This window comes from Eptesicus fuscus, chromosome 12 (genome assembly GCF_027574615.1).
Source record: "Eptesicus fuscus isolate TK198812 chromosome 12, DD_ASM_mEF_20220401, whole genome shotgun sequence".
Taxonomy (NCBI): domain Eukaryota; kingdom Metazoa; phylum Chordata; class Mammalia; order Chiroptera; family Vespertilionidae; genus Eptesicus; species Eptesicus fuscus.
The window spans coordinates 61,226,523-61,246,223 of NC_072484.1; the positions used below are offsets into that span (position 1 = coordinate 61,226,523).

The following is a 19,701-nucleotide window of genomic DNA, read 5'->3' on the forward strand; positions in this document are numbered from 1 at the left end:
ACCAAATTGCACTAAACTGCATAAACCTTAAATAGGTTTTATTGCGGAGGTATACACATAATCCTTATGTATCCATTCTTTACAGATCCAGAATGAGAAGACTGATAGAAGAAGAAGCTAGCTGAAGAGCTATAAAATGCCCAAATCTGGGTTCACAAAACCAGTTCAGAGTGAAAATTCTGACAGTGACAGCAATATGGTAGAAAAACCATATGGAAGAAAGGTATGATATACTAAAGATTTGTTTACTCTTGGAACTGGGGAAAAGAGTTGTGCAACCATCATCACAATCTAGTTTAGACCATTTCCATCATTGCTAAAAGATCCTCACATCCATTTACAATCAGTCTATTCCTACCCCAACCCTCAGATAAACCCTAAATCTGCTTTCAAAATCAGGAATTGTAAGTTTTCAAATTACTTTTCAAAAATTGTTTTGGCTATTCAAGGTCCTTTGCATTTTCATAGGATTATCTTGTCAGTTTCTTTTAGAAAAAAAGCCTGCTGGTGTTTTAATAAGGATATTATTGAATCTGTAGATTACTTGAATGGTATTATCATATTAACAATATGTCTTCCTATCCATCCACATAGAATATCTCTCCATTTATTTAGATCTTCAGCTTCTCGATGGTTTGTCGTTTTCAGTGTACAAATCATGTGCTTCAGTTGTTCAGTTATTTATTCTTTTGGATACTACTGTAGATAATTTCATTTTGGATTTTTCATGGCTAGGATATCCTCCTATCTAATAAAAGAGTAATATGCAGATTGACCATCATTCCAACACACAAGATGGCCGCCCCCATGTGGTCAAAGATGGCTGCCCCCATGTGGACACAAGATGGCCACCACAAGATGGCCGGCAGGGGATGGCAGTTGTAGGCGATCAGGCCAGCAGGGGAGGGCAGCTAAGGGCGATCAGGCCGACAGGGAAGGGAAGTTAGGACGACCAGGCCAGAAAAGGAGGGAAGTTAGAGGTGACCGGGCCAGCTGGGGAGGGCAGTTGGGGGCGACCGGGCCTGCTGGGGAGGGCAGTTGGGGGCGACCAGGCCTGCAGGGGAGGGCAGTTAGGGGTGACCAGGCCGGCAGGGGAGCAGTTAGGCGTCGATCAGGCTGGCAGGGGAGTGGTTAGGGGGTGATCAGGCTGGCAGGCAGAAGCGGTTAGGGGCAATCAAGCAGGCAGGCAGGCGAGCAGTTGGGAGCCAGCAGTCCTGGATTGTGAGAGGGATGTTCGACTGCCCGTTTAGGCCCAATCCCATCAGGCAGTCGAACATCCCTCGAGGGGTCCCAGATTGGAGAGGGTGCAGGCTGGGATGAGGGACACACACACACACACACACCCCATGCACGGATTTCGTGCACCAGGCCTCTAGTAGAAATATAATTGTTTTTTATATAGTGATCTATATCAACAGTGACTTTATTGAACTCATTTTTTTGGTTCTAAAATTTTGTGGATTCCTTAAGATTATCTACAAATGAGATGATGTAATTGGCATATGAAGATAATTTTACTTCTTTTAAAATATGGATACTTTCATTTCTTGCTGATTGCACTGGCACTATCTGCTTTTTGACAGTAGTGTTTAATCTCACATTTACTGTAATTGTTGATAAGGTGGTATTTATATCTGCTATTTTGCTCTTACATGTTTTATGTCTTTGTTTTTTATCTGTGCTGCCTTTTAAAAGATATTTTTCAGTGTGTTATTTAAATTTCTGTGTTTTTTGAAGAATGTTTCTTGAATTACAATCTTAAAATATTTATCTAGGGATTATAATGTGCATCCTAATTACTACAGGTTAATATTGACTTAATTCCAGTAAAAATAGCAACATTGCTCCATTATAGCTTCATTTGATCCCCTTCATGTTATCTGTAATATAGATTGTCTATATTTGTTAATTTATGCGACAACAGGATGTTATAATTATTTTATACGATCTTCTCTTTTAAAGAAATAAGAGAAGAAAAGAAAAATATGTTTTTCTACCGGTTTTTGTTTTCACCTACATACTTACCAATTTTGGCACTCTTTCTTTCTATGGATTAAAGTTACTGTCAGTATCATTTCCTTTCAGTCTCTGAGAATTTTCCTTAGTATTTATTGTAAAATCTTCATTATTTCTCTCAGTCTTCATTTATCTAGGACTATCTTGATTTTGTCATTAAGCAAACAAAGTTTTATTGAGCTATAATTCATATACCATACAATTTACTCATTCAAAGTGTACAGTGCAGGAATTTTTACTGTATTTACAGAGTTGCGCAATCATCACTACTATCAATTTTCGAATATTTTCACCTGAAAAACACTCTGCACCCATTAGCAGTCCTCGCTGTTCTGGCCTCAACTTTCATAGCTGTAGGCAGTCACCAGTCTACTTTTTATATAGATAGACTTGTCTATTCTGAATATTTCATATAAATGAAAGTAGGCAATAGGCGGACCCTGGCCGGGGAGGTAGTGGGTGGTTCCTCCACTTGTCTCCTCGGCGCCTCTCGAGCTCAGTCGCTGACCGAGTCCCCTTGGTCCTTGCTGACTTCCACGTGTGCACCGCTGCACCTTCTTCCCCGGCTCTCCCCGAGCGTGGAGCCTGCCAGCCCACGCGCACCGCCCTCTCCGTGCCGTCTTCCCCACGCTCCGTAGCTCCTGTCTTCCTCACGCAGGCATGGACTCCAGGTTTTGCTTCCCCTCTGCCTTCCTAGCCTGGGTTTTCCCTCCTCTCTCCCTTTCACCTTCCCCAGGGTCCAGGGTCTCCACCTCCTCCAGCAGCTACCAGACCACTCTTACGTTGTTTTCTTACTGTAACGCTAACAGGACAAACCGAAACCCGGGAAGGACGAAATGCTGCAGAAATGCTGCCTCACCTGTGCACGTCACTCCCCGTAATGTTGGTACTAAGCCTTACTGGAAACCCAATCAGAATTAGGTGTTAACTAGAGATGAGTATGCTTTCCCTCTGGGTCTTGTGTCCTCCTGGCAGTAACTCCGGGTTGCTTTACACGGAATATATAGCAAATGATGTAGTAAAGGGCTCTGAAAGGATTTCTAAACATTTAGATTGGAAGGACCAGTAAAATTAAAACACAGACATACACAGAAAATCTGAGGTCATACAAAGTTGTCAAGTAAATATATGCCATCTACTATCATTTCTTAAAACGCAGAACATTTCAACATTAAAAAGGTCGAACTGACATAATCTCAGAATAAAGAGCAGTCCTTTAAATGGAATGCATTTAGTTGTACAAAAAGCTCACTCTGTTGTTCTTTCTTTTGTTACCTTTTAGGGTAGTGAAACAGCAAATTAGCAGAGGTCCAGAAACCAAACATTATAGGTTATTGAAGTAGATGTCTTGCCCTAGCCAGTTTGGCTCAGTGGATAGAGCATCAGCTTGCGAACTGAAGAGTCCTGGGTTCAATTCTGGTCAAAGGCACATACATACCTTGGTTGCAGGCTTGATCCCCAACCCCATCTGGACAGGGGCAGGTGGTGGAGGCAACCAGTCCATGTGTCTCTATCACATCAATGTTTCTCTCTCTGTCTCTCCTTCCCCCTTCCACTCTTTCTAAAAAATCAGTGGAAAAATATCCTCAGGTGAGGATTAAAAAAAAAAAAGGAAAGAAAGTAGGCAATAGGTGGTCTTTCATGATTATGTGCCTTTATTTTCAAAGGATGGTTTTGTTGGATACTTGAATTTTTAGTTGACTTTTTTTTTTTTTATTATTAGACTGAATGTGTCATCCCACTTCTTTCCTGCTTTAACTGTTTCTGATGAGAAAACTGTTAAACAGTTTAACTGTATTGTGTTTACGGCTCCCTTATTTTATGTAGGATTTGTTCAGCTTCCTGGATGTATAGATTAATGGTTTTTCATGAAATTTGGGGTGTTTCATTTATCTTTTTCTTTTCTTTTTGGCCATCTCATATCCTGTTGAACATATCTAATACATTTTCAGTTACTATTTTTAAATCCAGTATTTCCATTTGGCTCTTTTTAAAATTGATATTCTCTATTTGATGCCATTGTTGTCATATTTTATTTCATTAAAAAAATTTTGTATTGCTTTCTAGTCTTGCCACATCTAATATCTGGGCTTACTCAGAGAAGATTCTATTGAATATGTATTCCTTGCCTTTTTATATATCTTAATTTTTATTAAAAACTGGACAATTTAGGTCATATGTTACAGCAGCCCTGGATTCATTCTCATTACTTCCCAAGGACGTTGTCATTGTTGATAGGTTATTGTTTTGATTTGTTTTTAGTAAAATGTCAGGAGCTTACCTCTGGTATTTGTCATGATACTGGTGTCCATTTTTCTCTTTCTTTTTTTTAGTCTTGTTCCTAGGGATTGCCCCTGTGTCTGCATAGATAAGTCAGCAGCCATTGATTGGTCAGAGATTGTACTCAGACATCATGAGCCAGTAAGACTTTCTTTCACCTTTGTTTTGTTTAAATTGAAATCATTTTTGAAAAGTTAAAGTTGACATACAAAATTATATTAGTTTCAGGTGTACACTCCAGTGATTAGACATATAACTTGCAAAGTGATCATCCCAATAAATCTCATACCCATCTAACACCATAGTTATTAGAATATTATTACTATATTCCCTGTGATATACTTTATATCCCCATGACTTTTGTAACAACCAATTTGTACTTCTTAATCCCTTTACTATTTTCACTTACCCTCAGTCCCCCCTCCTCTCTGGTAACCATCAAAACTTTTTATATCTATGATTCTGTTTCTTCTCTGCTTGTTTATTTTGTATTATAGATTCAGTCGTTGATAGATATGTATTTATTGCCATTTTACTGTTCATATATTTTATCTTTTTCTTCTTAAAGAAGACCCTTTAATATTTCATGTAATACTGGTTTGGTGGCAATGAACTCCTTTAGCTTTTTCTTGTCTGGGAAGCTCTTTATCTGTCCTTCAATTCTAAATGATAGCTTTGCTAGGTGGAGTAATCTTGGTTGTTTTTCCTCGCTTTGCATCACTTTGAATATTTCTTGCCAGTCCCTCTGGCCTTCAAAGTTTCTGTTGAGAAGTCAGCTGACAGTCTTATGGGAGCTCCCTTGTAGGTAACTAACTGCTTTTCTCTTTCTACTTTTAAGATTCTTTCTTTGTCTTTAACCTTTGGCATTTTAATTATGATGTATCTTGTGTGGACCTCTTTGGGTTCATTTTGTTTGGAACTGTTTGAACTTCATAGACTTGTATATTTATTTCCTTCAGGACAGGGAAGTTTTCCCTCATTATTTTTTCAAATAGGATTTCAATTTTTTGCTCTCTCTCTTCCCCTTCTGGCACCCTGATGGTGTGAATGCTGGTATACTTGAAGTTGTCCCAGAGGCTCCTTCCACCATTCTCTTTTTTTTTTTTTGGATTCTTTTTTCTTTTTGCTGTTCTGATTGGGTATTTTTTGCTTCCTTATATTCCAAACCGCTGATTTGATTCTCTATTTGAACTACTTAACTGTTAATTATTTGTAAGTTATTCTTCATGTCAGTTAGTATATCCTTTATTTCTATCTGGTTCTTTTTTATGGTTTCCATGTCCTTTTTTATGCTGTTGAAGTTCTCACTAAGTTCATCTACTCTTCCCTTAAGTTCATTGACCATCCATATAACCAACGTTTTGAACTTTGCATCTAGTAGATTGCTGTCTTTGTTGTGTTTAGTTTTTGGTTTTTTTCTGGAGTTCTTTCATTTGGGACATGATTCTTTGTATCCTCATTTTGGCAGCCTTCCTGTGTTTGTTTTTATGTATTGGGTAGAGCTGCTACATCTCCCATGCTTGGTAGAGTGGCCTAATGTAGTAGCTGTCCTATAGGGTATAGTGGTACAGCATTCCCATTCCTGAACTGAGCTTTTCAGGTATTCCCCATTCCTATGTGGGCAGTATACACTCTCCTGTTGTAGTTGAGCCTTGATTGCTGTTGGCACGTCAATGGAAGAGATTTATTTCCAGGCCTATAAGCTATAAGGACTGGCTGGGCCCACCAAGAAGGATTAGCTGTGCAGGGGCACACACCATAGAGCAGGATTTACTTCAGCAGGGCTCTGGTGCCACCTGAGTCCACCCCTTGAGTGTGCCTCTTGTGGAGGTGGTTGGGTGGTGCTTCAGTGTGGTCTGAAGCTGTCCACCAGGTGCACTGGCTCGGATCTCCCCAGAGGTGCAGGTCAAGGTCAGCTGCCACCTGTGTTTTGCCACCCAGGCTACTCAGCATGAGCTACAAAATGATTTGCAGAGGACTGCTACTTGTGCTGGGCTCAGGGGTGCCCAGGAGAGGCCAAGCTGCAAACCATGGCCAGCTATCACTAATGACAGGCCTGGGATCATTTAGCAGAGGCCAGATGCTGTTTGTTTTGAGAGATTTTAGGAAAGTCTGAAGCATGAGCCAAGACAGGCCACTGGTATGGAAAAACCACTGGAAATAGCTTGGGTGGGCACCCAGGTCGGGTGGGGCATGGTCTCAGGGAATCACCAGCATGAGGTGAACAGTGATAGCCATGTTGATGGACACTCAGATATGGCAACTGACTGCTGACTCTGTGGGAGGAGTCCCAGAAAAGGAACCATGGCTTTTTTTTCTGCCCAAAGCCACTGGGCATGTGCTACAAAGCTATATGTGGATGTCTACTACTTGTACTGGGCTTGGAGGTGCAAGGCAAGGGAAAGCTACAAACCAAGGCCAGCTGCTGCTAGTGCCAGGCCTGGGGCCAACTTAGCAAGAGGTATGGGGCACATGGAGGCCAGATGGAACTTGCTTGATGCTACTTGTTTGAGAGATTTTAGGAAAGCTTGAAGCATGAGCCATGACTATTTGTATGAAAAAGTCTCTGGAAACAATTTGGGTGGGCCCTCAAGTTGGGTGGGGTGGGGTCTCAGAGAATCATTAGGTCTAGGCAAACATTGTTAGCCATCATGATGGAGATATAGATATGGGGAGTGCTTGCTGGCTCTGTGGGGGGAGTTTCAGAAAAGGAGCAATGACCTCTGCCAGCACTTCTTTCTGGTAGAAAACTGCCCCTCCAGCTCTCACCCTGATGCTGGACAATTCAGTTTCTCCCTCTATGTCCCTAGTACCTTTTGAGCCACTGTCCCAGTACTAGAACTCAGGGAGTAAGTCTGTGGTGAGCTCTTTAAGAGGAATTCCTAGGACTCTGCAGCCCTCCATCTCACTGAACCACAATTCCTGCTTGTTTTTATAGCCAGAAGTTATGGGAACTTTTCTTCTTGGCTCTGAAACCCTAGGCTGGGGAGCCTGGTAAGGGGCTGGGACCCTTAGCTCCTCATGGGGGACCTGCGCAGTTGAAATATCCCTCCCAATTTTTATTCACCACGTGGGATCAGCTTGTTTTACATCTCTGCCCCTCCTACCAGTCTCAATTTGGCTGCCGCTTTAAGTCCTTAGCTGTAGGATTTCCATTCAGGTAGATTTCAGGTGGTTCTGAATGATGGTTGTTCTGTAATTGTTATTTTGATGTGGTTGTGGGAGGATGTGAGCACTGCATTTACCTACACCACCTTGACTGGACAACTTTCTTTCACCTTCTGCTGACAGACTTGTATGTGTGTTGAGAAGTACATTCAATTTTCAGGCATTTTTCAAATCTTCCCTAGCATTTTCTTTCTGCTGGGCTCACCCAGATCTTGCGTTTACTTCTGTAAAGCCTCCTAGTCAACCAAGGATGTGTAGATCTCCCCTGCACATGCATACAGTCTCCCAGTTAAGTGAGCTATATATGGAGAACTTAGCCCTTCTTAGGTCTTCCCTGCACATTTACATAGCTTCCCTGTCAGCAGGGCATATGTGGCAATCTTATTAGCGCCCCCTACATCTCTCATTTATGCTATCTCCCTGTTACATTTCTGGCTTATCCACAAACTGCTGCTCCTCTGCAGTGGGACCACAACATTAGGGTACTAGAGCTATGTTTTTACCCCCCTACTTTTATGTTCTGTTTGGTATTTTTATTAACAGTATGATATGGGGGTGTGGTTTTGGCTGTCTATATCAGTTCAAGTTGGCACTCTGGCAGAAAAGATGCTGGTTTTTGTTACCAGCCCCACCCTAGCCATAATTTCCATTCCAGATTTTCTGCATATAGACTATGTTACTTCTACTTCTTACAAAGTTAAGTTAGATGGGAGTTTAGGAGAGAAGAAGACATGACAATATTACTCACCTATACATTTATAAAGCATATTCTCACGATTGTCTTTTTGTAGTGAGTGATTAGCCTTAAAGCCAGCCTCTAGCTTCTGCTAAGTTTTTCTTCCAAAAACTTTTTAGAAATGAATATGCAATTGTTCTGTTATGTAAAAGAGACCTTATTTACAGTTTAATGTGGCACACACTATTGCTATTAGGAGATCCCAAATTAATAAAATAACCTGAACCAAAATTTAATTTCTTAAATGCATTTAAATAGAGCATAATTTTAAATAATACATTCTATAGTAATATACTTTTTATATAAAGTGCTGTCATTGCCTCATTAAATATTTCAGTAGTTAGAGCTTCATCAAAAATATCTACTCACACAAAAAGAAAAAATTCAATGAACCTTAAAAAAAATACCTACTCACAATTCTTCAAACATCTTATTAACCTGTGAGATTCCCCCCCCCCCCCAATTGGTTTTAGTTTAGAAATTTTTCCACTACAGTTTTTAGCAATAAATTAGTATTTACAGCCCTGGTGGTGTGGCTCACTGGTTGAGCGTCGACCTATGAACCAGGAGCTCACAATTTGATTCCTGGTCAGGGCACCTGCCTGAGTTGCTGGCTCGATCGCCAGTAGGGCGTGTGCAGGAGGCAGCCGATCAATGATTCTCTCTCATCATTGATGTTTCTATCTCTCTCTTCCTCTCCCTTCTTCTCTGAAATCAATAAAAATATATTTTTTTTAAAAGAAAGTTTTTTCCCCATATCTGAAAATAGTTTTTAAAATATTAAGAATTTCACAAAATGCTTAGTTTAAATAACACATCCAAAAGCAGTTTTGTTTTACAGAGAACAGGACAGGTTGGTGTCAATTATGAATAGTCATACCAATCACCATATTACACAGGAGAGCCTGATCAATATATTCATGTGAACATTTTCCATTTAACATGTCACCAAATTGGTTTCTTTCACTTGTTATATGGCACAGGTGCAAGGAAGAAGGGACATCTTCATGTTTTTCTGAGGTTCTTTTATTAATAACAAAGATTCATATTTTTAAGGGAAGTCTCTTGAATTTTGTTGGTGTTAATCATGCCCTTTTATTTATTAGTAGAGGCCCGATGCACGAAAGTTGTGCAAGAGTAAGCCTTTGCAGCCGCAGCAACTGCAGCCCCAGCTTCGTCTGGAAGGTCATCCAAAAGGTCATCCAGAAGGATGTCTGGACAGCCATTTGGTTGATTTGCATATTACGCTTTTATTATTATAGATGTTTTGACATCTGGGGCCTTGTTGAATCTGGGGAGACTGTCCTTCCCAATGCTAGTCAGTTTCTAGAGATAGTAAACAATTCCCTTGTGTCCACATCTTTCATAAGCAAACCAATCAATCCAGAGCCCATCCCCAACCACCAAATTTATTCAGCTCTTATACTCTGGGTCATACTATTCCTCTGCCCTAAGCACCCAGAGCCAGGTACCAGATAACTAGAGAAACAGTACCTATACCGTCATAGCCTGTTGAAACCACAACGTGGTTTTGCCCACATTCCCCTCCTCTCTCTTTGCCCTTTGACCTACCTTGGTGCTTCCTGATGTGGCCCTGCATAGTATGGCATGCCCCCTCTTGGGAACTATGAGGAGCAAACTGTCTTTCAATGGCAGTGGTCTCCTGATCTGTTGGCCTCATCATCTATTTATCTAAAAGCCTAAGTGACTGTTACAGCGGAACGATGGGTGGCTGTGACATGTACTGAGCAGTCAGGCAGGTGAGTGGTTAGGAGCGAGCAGGCAGGCAGGCAGGCGAGCGGTTAGGGGTGAGCTGTCAGGAAGGCGAGTGGTTAGGGGCAAGTGATCCTGGATTGTGAGGGATGTCCTAGTGCCAGTTTAGTGAGGCCCGATCTGGCAGTTGGACATCCCCCAAGGTGTCCCGGATTGTGAGAGGACACAGGTCGGACTGAGGGACCCCCCCCCCCACCTCCTTGTGCATGAATTTTGTGCACCAGGCCTCTGGTATATACTATATATAAAAGCCTAAGCGACCGTTCAACCATTCAACCGTTCCACTGTTTGACTGGTAGCTATGACGTGCACTGACCACCAGGGGGCAGACGCTCAACACACAGGCATGGAAACATGGAACAGACTGATGAATCTCAGAGGGGAGGGGGAAGAGGGAAGGGTGGGAAGACATTAAACAAAGATCTTATATGCATACTAGAGGCCCAGTGCACAGATCCATGCATCGGTGGGGTCCCTTGGTGTGGCCTGCGGGGATCAGGCTGAAATTGGCAGTCCGACATTTCCCAAGGGGTCCCATATTGCGAGAGGGTGAATCCATGCATGAATCTGTGCACTGGGCCTCTAGTACCTGAATAATAATTAAACCTACATTTTAAAGAATCATTATGAACAAAATGCATGCCTGTGAAGCTCTATTTCATTGGCAGAAATGAAAAAAAAAACAAGAGGATTTTACTTTATAACTGGGAAATAAATAAGAGGCTTTTATTTTTAAGCAATCTTTACCACTTAAGATATAAGGTAGTCACATTCTCTTCCTAATTTGCTAATTGATTTATTAAGAATTAATGTAGTCTATTCAGATGATATCACCTGGTTTTTCTTTGATATTTTAAAAATATTATTTTATTGATTTTTAGAGAGAGAGGATGGGGGGAGAGAGAGAGAAACATCGATGTGAGAGTGAAACATCAGTGGGCCGTCTTCTGCACGCCCTCTACCTAAGATCAAGCACCGCAACCTGGGCATGTGCCCTGACCCTGGAATCAAACCAGTGGCCTTTCAGTGCATGGGATGACATCCAACTAACTGAACCACACCTGCCAGGGCTTTCTTTAATATTTTGATACAATGAATTGCTGTAATAACGAACTATTCTTACATTCTTTGGATGAATCCTGCTTGACTATGATATACTAGTACAGTAAACCCTCAATTTTACAGACCTCAGATTTAACCGACCAAATATCCAGTGCATATGTCATATGTGAAAATTAACACCCTGTTCATTTTAAAATGACTTTAATCACAATTTGCTTATACTTAACAGATTATTTTTTTGTTATTAATTCATTATTATTTTTAAGAAATTTTAGCAAATAGGCCATATGTTGGGAAAAAAACTGTGGTAATTTCCCCTACATAAATAAATATTACATATCTACAACTATAGTCTACATATTTTAATCTAAGAGTCACCACTCCTAAACAATGTTTGGTGAATGATTAGCATGTGATCACAACACACTGTGCACAATGTAATTGGTTCTGTTTTCCCGTGGCGTGACTTTCTATAGAAGTTTTAACGCATGCACTAAGCCATTCCCCAACTGTGTGCATTTTTACTTGCAATGACTGGTGAATGCACACATATACTAGAACTATTCAATATAAATTTAAAATTATGATAATACATATAGAAAACTATGTGAAATTAAACTTTTCATACATACTTAATTTTAATTATACAAGTGTGTCTACGTAAGTAAAAAACAGGTAAACTAACTAATTTGTCAATTTTTTAACATATGCATTCTGAAAACATACTTTATTATATATCAGACCTTTGGCTTTAACAGATACCCCGACTCCCAAATTAGTCCAATATATCAAGGCTTTACTGTATTATCTTGCTAAGATACTAATTTGATTTCACAATTTATTTAGGATAGTTTATGTTTGCATTTATTTTATAAGCAATTTAGTCTATAATTTCTGTTTTGGACTCTTCTTCAGTATCAGTTTTATTTTAAACTTAAAAAATGAATTGGGTACCTTCTTATCTTTTATGTTATATGCCATTATTTATATGAAATGGAAAATATCTGTTCCTTGGATTTTTCTTTCATAAACTAATTTTCGAAATGCACGTTTAGAAAATAATCCATTTTTCAGGTCTTAAATTTTGAGTGGTAGAAAAATGAATACAGTATTTTTCTGTATCTTTTTAACAACTCCTCTGAAATTGTATTTAGGCCTCTCAAGTTTTATTTTCTTCTTCTATCTCATTTTTACTATTAGACTCACTAAAAGTTGTATTCTATTGCTCTTTTAGAACCATTTTTGATATTATTGATAAATTCTACATTTTTAAAAAAGTCAGTACTTTAATTTTATGTCCCTTTTTCCCCACCTTGTTCTTCCTTTAGTTTATTTTCTGTTTTGGGTTGAAAGCTAGTGTTTTCTGCAATCTGAGTCTACTTCTACTTTACTTCTGAGATTCTCTACAATTATGATGTCTATTTATTACTGTTTGAAGACTATTCTTTTAAACTCTCCTGCTAAGGTGATGTCACTTAGTTCTTAACATCTAGCATATTTTTCACAAAAGAGTCATCATCATAGCCCAGTTTAGCTGTGCTGCATCAGTTTGGATGTTAGCTTATAAGAGTGACCTTGGTAATAACTGTAGACCGTGAGGGTAGGACACGTCACCTAAGTGGGTGAGCACATGTTATTAATAAAACACACTGTTTAATTAAATACAGAATCAGTTTTTCAGATTTATATTTATTCATTGGTATTAATATATTAAGTAAAAGTATGGGAGTATGAAACAAATTAGAAAAAGTTGTAATTGTTGAAACTAGTCTTAAATGCATCGAGGACAATGATGGTTTATAATACCCTCTCTACTTTTGTGTGTTTGAAAAATTCCTTCATAAAGTGTTTTTTAATACTATATTGCTTAGCTAATATTGTTATAATTTATTCATATTTTATTTTTTAATAGAGTAAAGATAAGATTGCATCCTATAGCAGAACTCCAAAAATTGATCGAAGTGATGTGGGCAAGGAGGTGAAAGAGAAATCGTCCATGAAACGTAAACTTCCTTTTACCATTAGCCCATCAAGAAATGAAGAACGAGATTCAGACACAGGTAGAATAATTTGTTGTTTTCTGTAAAATGTTAATTATCTTTTATTCTGATTTTTCTCATATCATTTCTCTTTCACCCTAATAGAGAAATTTTTGTATTTCAGTTTTACCATTTGGGGGCAGAAATTCAAATAGTTCTCACCAAACATGATTTCTAATCCAAGTTAAAAAAAAAAATGCTTTTTTCCTTACTCTCTCAATGTTTATTACAAATCTCATCACTTTCAGACTTAATGTTTTGGGGAGCATTTAATAATGAAATATACTCAATGTTAGGGAGCATAGGATATGGTACATGTGAGAAAAAGTTGTTGAGTTTTTGTGGACATTGTTGAACCCACTAAGAAAAAAAAGTTTAGGCATTTTAGATTCAGAAATAAATCACCCTCCACTAAAAAAAGAAGGGGAAATTATTGAGGCTAACTTCCTAACTCATAATACTTTTTTTCTGAAAACTCTTATATATCAGAAATGATATGCCGAAACCGGTTTGGCTCAGTGGATAGAGCGTCGGCCTGCGGACTCAAGGGTCCCAGGTTCGATTCTGGTCAAGGGCCTGTACCTTGGTTGCGGGCACATCCCCAGTGTGTGGTGTGCAAGAGGCAGCTGATCGATGTTTCTCTATCATCGATGTTTCTAACTCTCTATTCCTCTCTCTTCCTCTCTGTAAAAAAATCAATAAAATATATTAAAAAAAAACAAGAAATGATACTTGACATCAATCAACTTCAGTTATTCATAATAGATTAGAACCTTATTACCACTGATAAATTACTAGATTTTGTTTTAGCCCTGAACTAACCATTTCTTGAAACTAATTTAAACTTGAATGTTTATATATTTATATAATCCTTTTATACCTTGCATTAAGTACTATATTAATGAACTATTCTTAAGACTGTTTTAGCTTCACTACAGAAAGTTAGTGTTCCATTCTGAGTTTATGTACATAAGTTATGTGCTATTTCTATCTTTGTAGCCATCTTAATCAGCAATATGGAAATGATCTTGATTCTGAAATCTACGAAAATACCCTAAAGACTTTGAAATGTCCTTTGTTAACACAGCATTAGAAAATATTTAATTTTTAGTATACACTTTTAGGAATAGGTAGGTAGTAGGTAGGTCTCTTAGCTTGAACTACAAATTGTTCTTAAACACTCATGATATTTTTAAATCTTGAAAATTACTCTTTTTTGAAGTAATTAAGAACTTGTGTGCTTTGTTCATTGTAAGTTACAGTGGCTTTTTCTAGAGATTTAAATCTTTTTTTTTTTTTTCTGAAATGTGATTCTCCTTATCCTTAAGCAGTGTTTCCAAGCTGTTACTAAGTCACTTAGCTCAGAAGAAGGTGCTTATGTACTTTTAGATTAATAAGATTTAACTTATCTATATTTTCTCCCTAGAGGTCCTTTTGCCACACACAGTCTCTCTCTCTCTCTCTCTCTCTCTCTCTCTCTCTCTCTCTCTCTCTCTCCCCTCTCTCTCTCTCTCTCCCCCCCCCGCCCCCCTCTCTTTCCCTGGCTCAAAGCAAAATATCTTCTTTACAATCCAGCTGTCTTATTTTTATTATTTAAAAAAATAAAATAGCCCTGGCTGGTGTGGCTCACTTGGTTGAGAGTCATCCCATGCACCAAAAGGTTGCTGGATTGATTCCCAGTCAGAATACATATCCAGGTTGGCTCGATCCCCAGTTGGGGGTATGCAGGAGGCAGCCAGCCAATTGATGTTGCATTTTCACATCAGTGGTGTTGTTATTTTTTCACATCAATGTTTTCTTATCTCTCTCAGTCTCCCTTCCTCTCTCTCTCTAAAAATCAATAAAAATATTTTTTAAAAATAGAATGCAAAGTACCATTCAGTGATACTTTTCATATAAAAAATAATTATAACATCAAATCTCACATTTGACATTGATCTTTTTTATACAGTGTACTATATTTTAAATTAGCTAAAATTATAAAGGAAGAAATACAGAAGGAAGATTTTTATTTTAAGATTTTTTTATTAATTTTTTTTCAGAGAGAGAGGAAGGGAGAGGGAGACAGAGAGACACATTGATTAGCTATCTTGTGCACACCCCCTATCAGGGATTGAGCCAGCAACCTAGGCATGAGCCCTGACTGGGAATCAAACAGGCAGCCTTTCTGTGCATTAGGTGATTCCCAACCCACTGAGCATACCAGCCAGGGCAAGATTTTTTTTTGTATATATAACAACCCTTATCCTAATATATTTAATATTTAAAATCTCTTAAATGTGAAAAGAAAAACACAAAAATGGAAAAATGGACAAAAGGTACAAGGAAGTAGTTTAGAACAACAAAATTACAATTGGCAAATAAATATATGAAAAAAATTTATAACGATTGATCTGTTGGCCTAAATCATATGAAGTGGTTCCTGGTTGGAAATAGGAACTTGCTTTATTTAGTAGGTTTAAATTATAGTAGTACATTGTTGGAGGTATATATGACAGCATATATAAAAAACTAAAAATTTTTTAACACTTGACTTATTCTTTGGCAGTTAGTCTATAAATAATTATTTATGAGAGCAAAAATTATCTTTACGTTTATCTCAGCATTGTTATAATAGCAAAAACAAAAATCAGGAAAATACTGTTAAGTAATACAGGATTTGTTAAATTACAGTAAATCCAAAAAAAGAAATATTATTTTATCCTTAAAAACAATATTGCAGAAGAATGTGCAGTGTGCAAAGATGTTCACATTATGTAAACTTAAAAATAGGTTATGAAATAATATGTACTGTTTGGTTACATTAAAGATCACATTCTGTGTATTTATATGTATGTGCATACAGGACAGATATTAACACACATATGGAAAGAAGATTGTTTAGAAGACTGTTTCATTGTAGAACTAAGCCTAAACTTAGTGGGTGTTTTGTGGGTCTCATATCAAACGATTCACTGATATTGTCAAAACTGAAATACATATATTTTTTTAAATGATTGCTTAAAATTTTAAATCTTTCCATATTCAGAAATTTTTATGAGTGTGTTTATATTTAGTATATGATATAGAGAAGTAATTTCTTTAGTTTTTTTCTTTTTATATTGGATTAAAATAAAATTAATCTTACAGCTTTTTATTTTAAAATAGTGCATGTAGATGATATTTTCTAAATCTTACATAAATTTCTTTCTTTTTGTCTCTCTCCTACTTCCTTTGACTTTGTATATATTTAAAGGGATATTCAAATGTTAACATTTTATATCCAGGATTTGGGGTGATTTGTTACTTTCTTTGTATATTTTTTATGGCTTGAATTTTAAAATAATGAACATATTTGAATGAAACACAGTCATTATTGTTTTTTTAAAAAGATACTCATATTGTCCAAGGAAGGCTCAGTGGTCCTAAAATCAGCAATAATGCCATCAGCGGAATGAGTCATTCTCAGTTTTCATTTGGAGATACCCTAGTATGAACTGCTATGCCTATGCTATAGCAGTTCAGTAATGCCATCGGGGACTGGGCTCTTTTTCTCTTTCTGTTCTGCCACCGTTAGCTCATATATGGGCTTTGTCTTTAGCATTTTGCCTTAAAGTCACAAAAAATTGCCTGCTTCTTCCTGGGCAGAAAATAGAGAGGAATGACCAAAGGCAAAGATATCTTTCTACCAGTGACACTTTGCCTTTTTTACTAATGAAACAACTTTCCTAGGAACTTCTGCCTGCACCTCATTGGTTAGGCTACCCTAGTTGCTGGGGAGTCTGGAAAAGTATAATACTTTTAGCTGGGCAGATTGTCACCCTAATCAAAATTGGAGTATTTCTGGTAAGAAGGAGAAAATGAATATTGGGTAGGTGCCTTACAATACTGCCACTGTATAATATAAAGTTTTTAGCACAGTAATTAGTAACTGGTGTTTCTCCCTAAGCAAGTTTTATTCCTACACAATCAGTCATAAAATCAGTTATTTTCTTTCCTAGTGTAATGGCATCCAAGAGAAAGCCATAATCCCTTGACATCAAGTACTGAACAGCTATCTTGAGTCTACACATGAGAGAATTTCTTCTTGACCTCCAAACTAAATTTTCAATTATTTTATTATGAGTAATGCCATAAAAAGCATTTTCCACATTGTATTTTTATTATACTGTGAATTCTTCCTTTTTTTTTTTAAATCCTCACCCGAGGATATGTATGTGTGTTTTAAATTTTTATTTTAGAGATAGAGGAAAGGAGAGAGAGAAACATCAGTAGGCTGCCTCCCACATGTACTCCCCCCCCCCCATCAAGGATCGAACCCAAAACCTAAGTATATGCCCTGACAGGAATCAAACCCACCCTGACAGGAATCAAACCCACAGCCTTTTTGGTATATGGATGATGCTCCAAACAATTGAGCCACCAACCAGGGCTATTTTCTTTCTTTTCATTCCTAGGAGAAGGGTTACAGGCTTAAAGTATTAACCATTTCTATAATGTTTCTCCAAAATAATTATATTTAGTTACTAAGCCTCCAACAGCATATGAATATTCTTTAATCTCAAATAACATTGGGACACATGTTTTTCTTTAGGTTTGATAGATCTATGTTCTATAGAGGTAAATGAGTAGTAATTCATTATTTTATTTTGTATGTTTGTATAAGTGGAAAGTTATAACATTCTTCACTTTTAAAATATTTGTTTTCTCTTAGAAGGCATTATTTGCTTACTAATTTTTTCTTTTGGCATATATAGATAATGTGGTATGAGAAAATCCCAAAAGGTGCACAGTATTCTCTCTTCCCAAAGTCCATGGTGACAGTTGTAGAGCATGTTCAAATGTCTTGCACTAAATCTTCTCTGCCAGCTAGCCTTAGAAGTTTTACTTTCCTTAAGCTTTAGATGCCATCAAAGGATTTACTCTATTTAATATGACTTAAGCAAATTTGGAAAGAGGAATTGTTTAACCATTTGTACGCCATAAGTGTCTGTAGACGCAAGCAGCAGACCTTTTTAAATTAAATTCAAAATATTGTGGCAGTTAACTGGTTAAAATAAGAAAACAAAGCCTGCCCTGGCCAGTGTTGTTCAGTTGTTAGAGCATCAGCCCATGCACCGAAGGGTTCCTGATTCAATTCTCAGTCCAGGCACCTTCCTGGGTTGCAGGTTTGATCCCAAGCCTTATTGGGTGTGTGTGAGAGGCAGCCAATTGATGTTTGTCATACTGATGTTTCTCCCTCTCTCCTTCCCTCATGTTCACTCTCTAAAAATCAATGGGAAAATATCCTCAGGTGAGGATTTTAAAAAAAGAAGCAGGCAGAAAGAAAGAGAAAGAGAAAGAGAAAGAAAGAGAAAGAGAAAGAGAAAGAGAAAGAGAAAGAGAAAGAGAAAGAGAAAGAGAAAGAGAAAGAAAGAGAGAAAGAAAGCAAGCAAGGCCCTGGCCAGATAGCTCAGTTGGTTGGAGCATTGTCCTGATACACAAAGGTTGCTTGTTCAATTCCTGGTCAGGGCACTGAATGCATAAATAAGTGCAACAACAAATTGAAGTTTCTCTCCCTCCCATTCTCCCTCTTCTCCCTTTCTCTCTCTAAAACAATCACACACAAAAACCAATAAAAATGTTTTTTAAAAATAAAACAATTTTTCTGCTGTTAAAATAGCAAAATCAATGCTTACCACCTTTTGATGATTTTCATGGAGGTTATTTACTACAGACTTACTCCCATCCCTTTATTATAAAATTTTCAAACATACAGTGCAAACCTTTTAAATCATTCTTGGTATTTTTTTCTTATTCTCCTACAACCCAAAACAGCATATTAGCTTTAAAGATAGCTTTTAAGATATAAGTATTGCTTGTCTTGCCTTGCTATGCATAACATATAAGGGAGAGATAGTAGCTCTGCTTAACACTTAGGAGATTTACAAAAACCTCAGTAGGTAGCAATAGTCTCATTACTGTCTAGATGCAGTAGATCATAGAAGGAAGAAGTGGCTTGAGTAAAGGAACAGGATATGGAAGCTTATAATTTTCCATTCCTCAATTAAATCTTCAAAGAATACACATTGAGATGCCCCGAATATGAACATACTTTTTTTGAGTAAAATCCAAGGGGTGTGTGGAGTGCGGGTGTGTTGATTACTTCCAAAGGAAGATTTGGATAAACTGTTACACTACTACATTAAATTAATGAATGTAATTGAAAGTTCAGTTTATCCACTATGCTTGAATCTATCACAATAATATGATCTGCTTTGATAATCCCTTTAATTCTATTTTTTGGCACAACTTATTGTTTGTCACTTTTCTTTTGCTGTATAATCTATGGAGACCATTTTGAATTTTTCCTTGTCCTTAAATGAAATTTTAAATATTCTTCATGGAATTCTTTTAGTTGTTCACTTAATGTGTTCTGTTTTGAAATATACGTGTCTATCGAAAGGCTTGTCATTTAGTCCATTTTACCCACTTGCTTTAGAATTGGTCTAGATGTTATTTTATTAGATTTCACTTTCAGTTGAGTGAGCCTTCTCATTACTAAACTTTCAGACTTATCCTTAAATTTTTCCAATGCTATATTTTGGAGTTGCTTGGTCTCTAAATGGTTTTTTAAATACTTTTGTTTTCTTGTACCTGACTGAGCTC

At 37.5% G+C, this 19,701-nt stretch overlaps 1 protein-coding gene across 5 annotated transcripts in view; it reads left to right on the plus strand.

Annotated features, from left to right (window-relative positions):
* Positions 1–19,701, plus strand: part of ANKRD12 (ankyrin repeat domain 12) — a 99,039-nt gene that overhangs the window by 24,023 nt on the left and 55,315 nt on the right. For 2 of the 5 annotated variants that reach the window (XM_028139092.2, XM_028139094.2), the window contains exons 1-3: positions 177–223; positions 4,350–4,437; positions 12,948–13,095. In XM_028139092.2, coding sequence (XP_027994893.2) covers positions 213–223; positions 4,350–4,437; positions 12,948–13,095 — 247 coding nt within the window. In that variant the 5' untranslated portion in view covers positions 177–212. Of the gene's footprint in view, positions 1–85; positions 224–4,349; positions 4,438–12,947; positions 13,096–19,701 lie in introns of those variants that run through there. The other 3 variants (XM_028139093.2, XM_028139096.2, XM_054723885.1) reach the window with 2 other exon arrangements.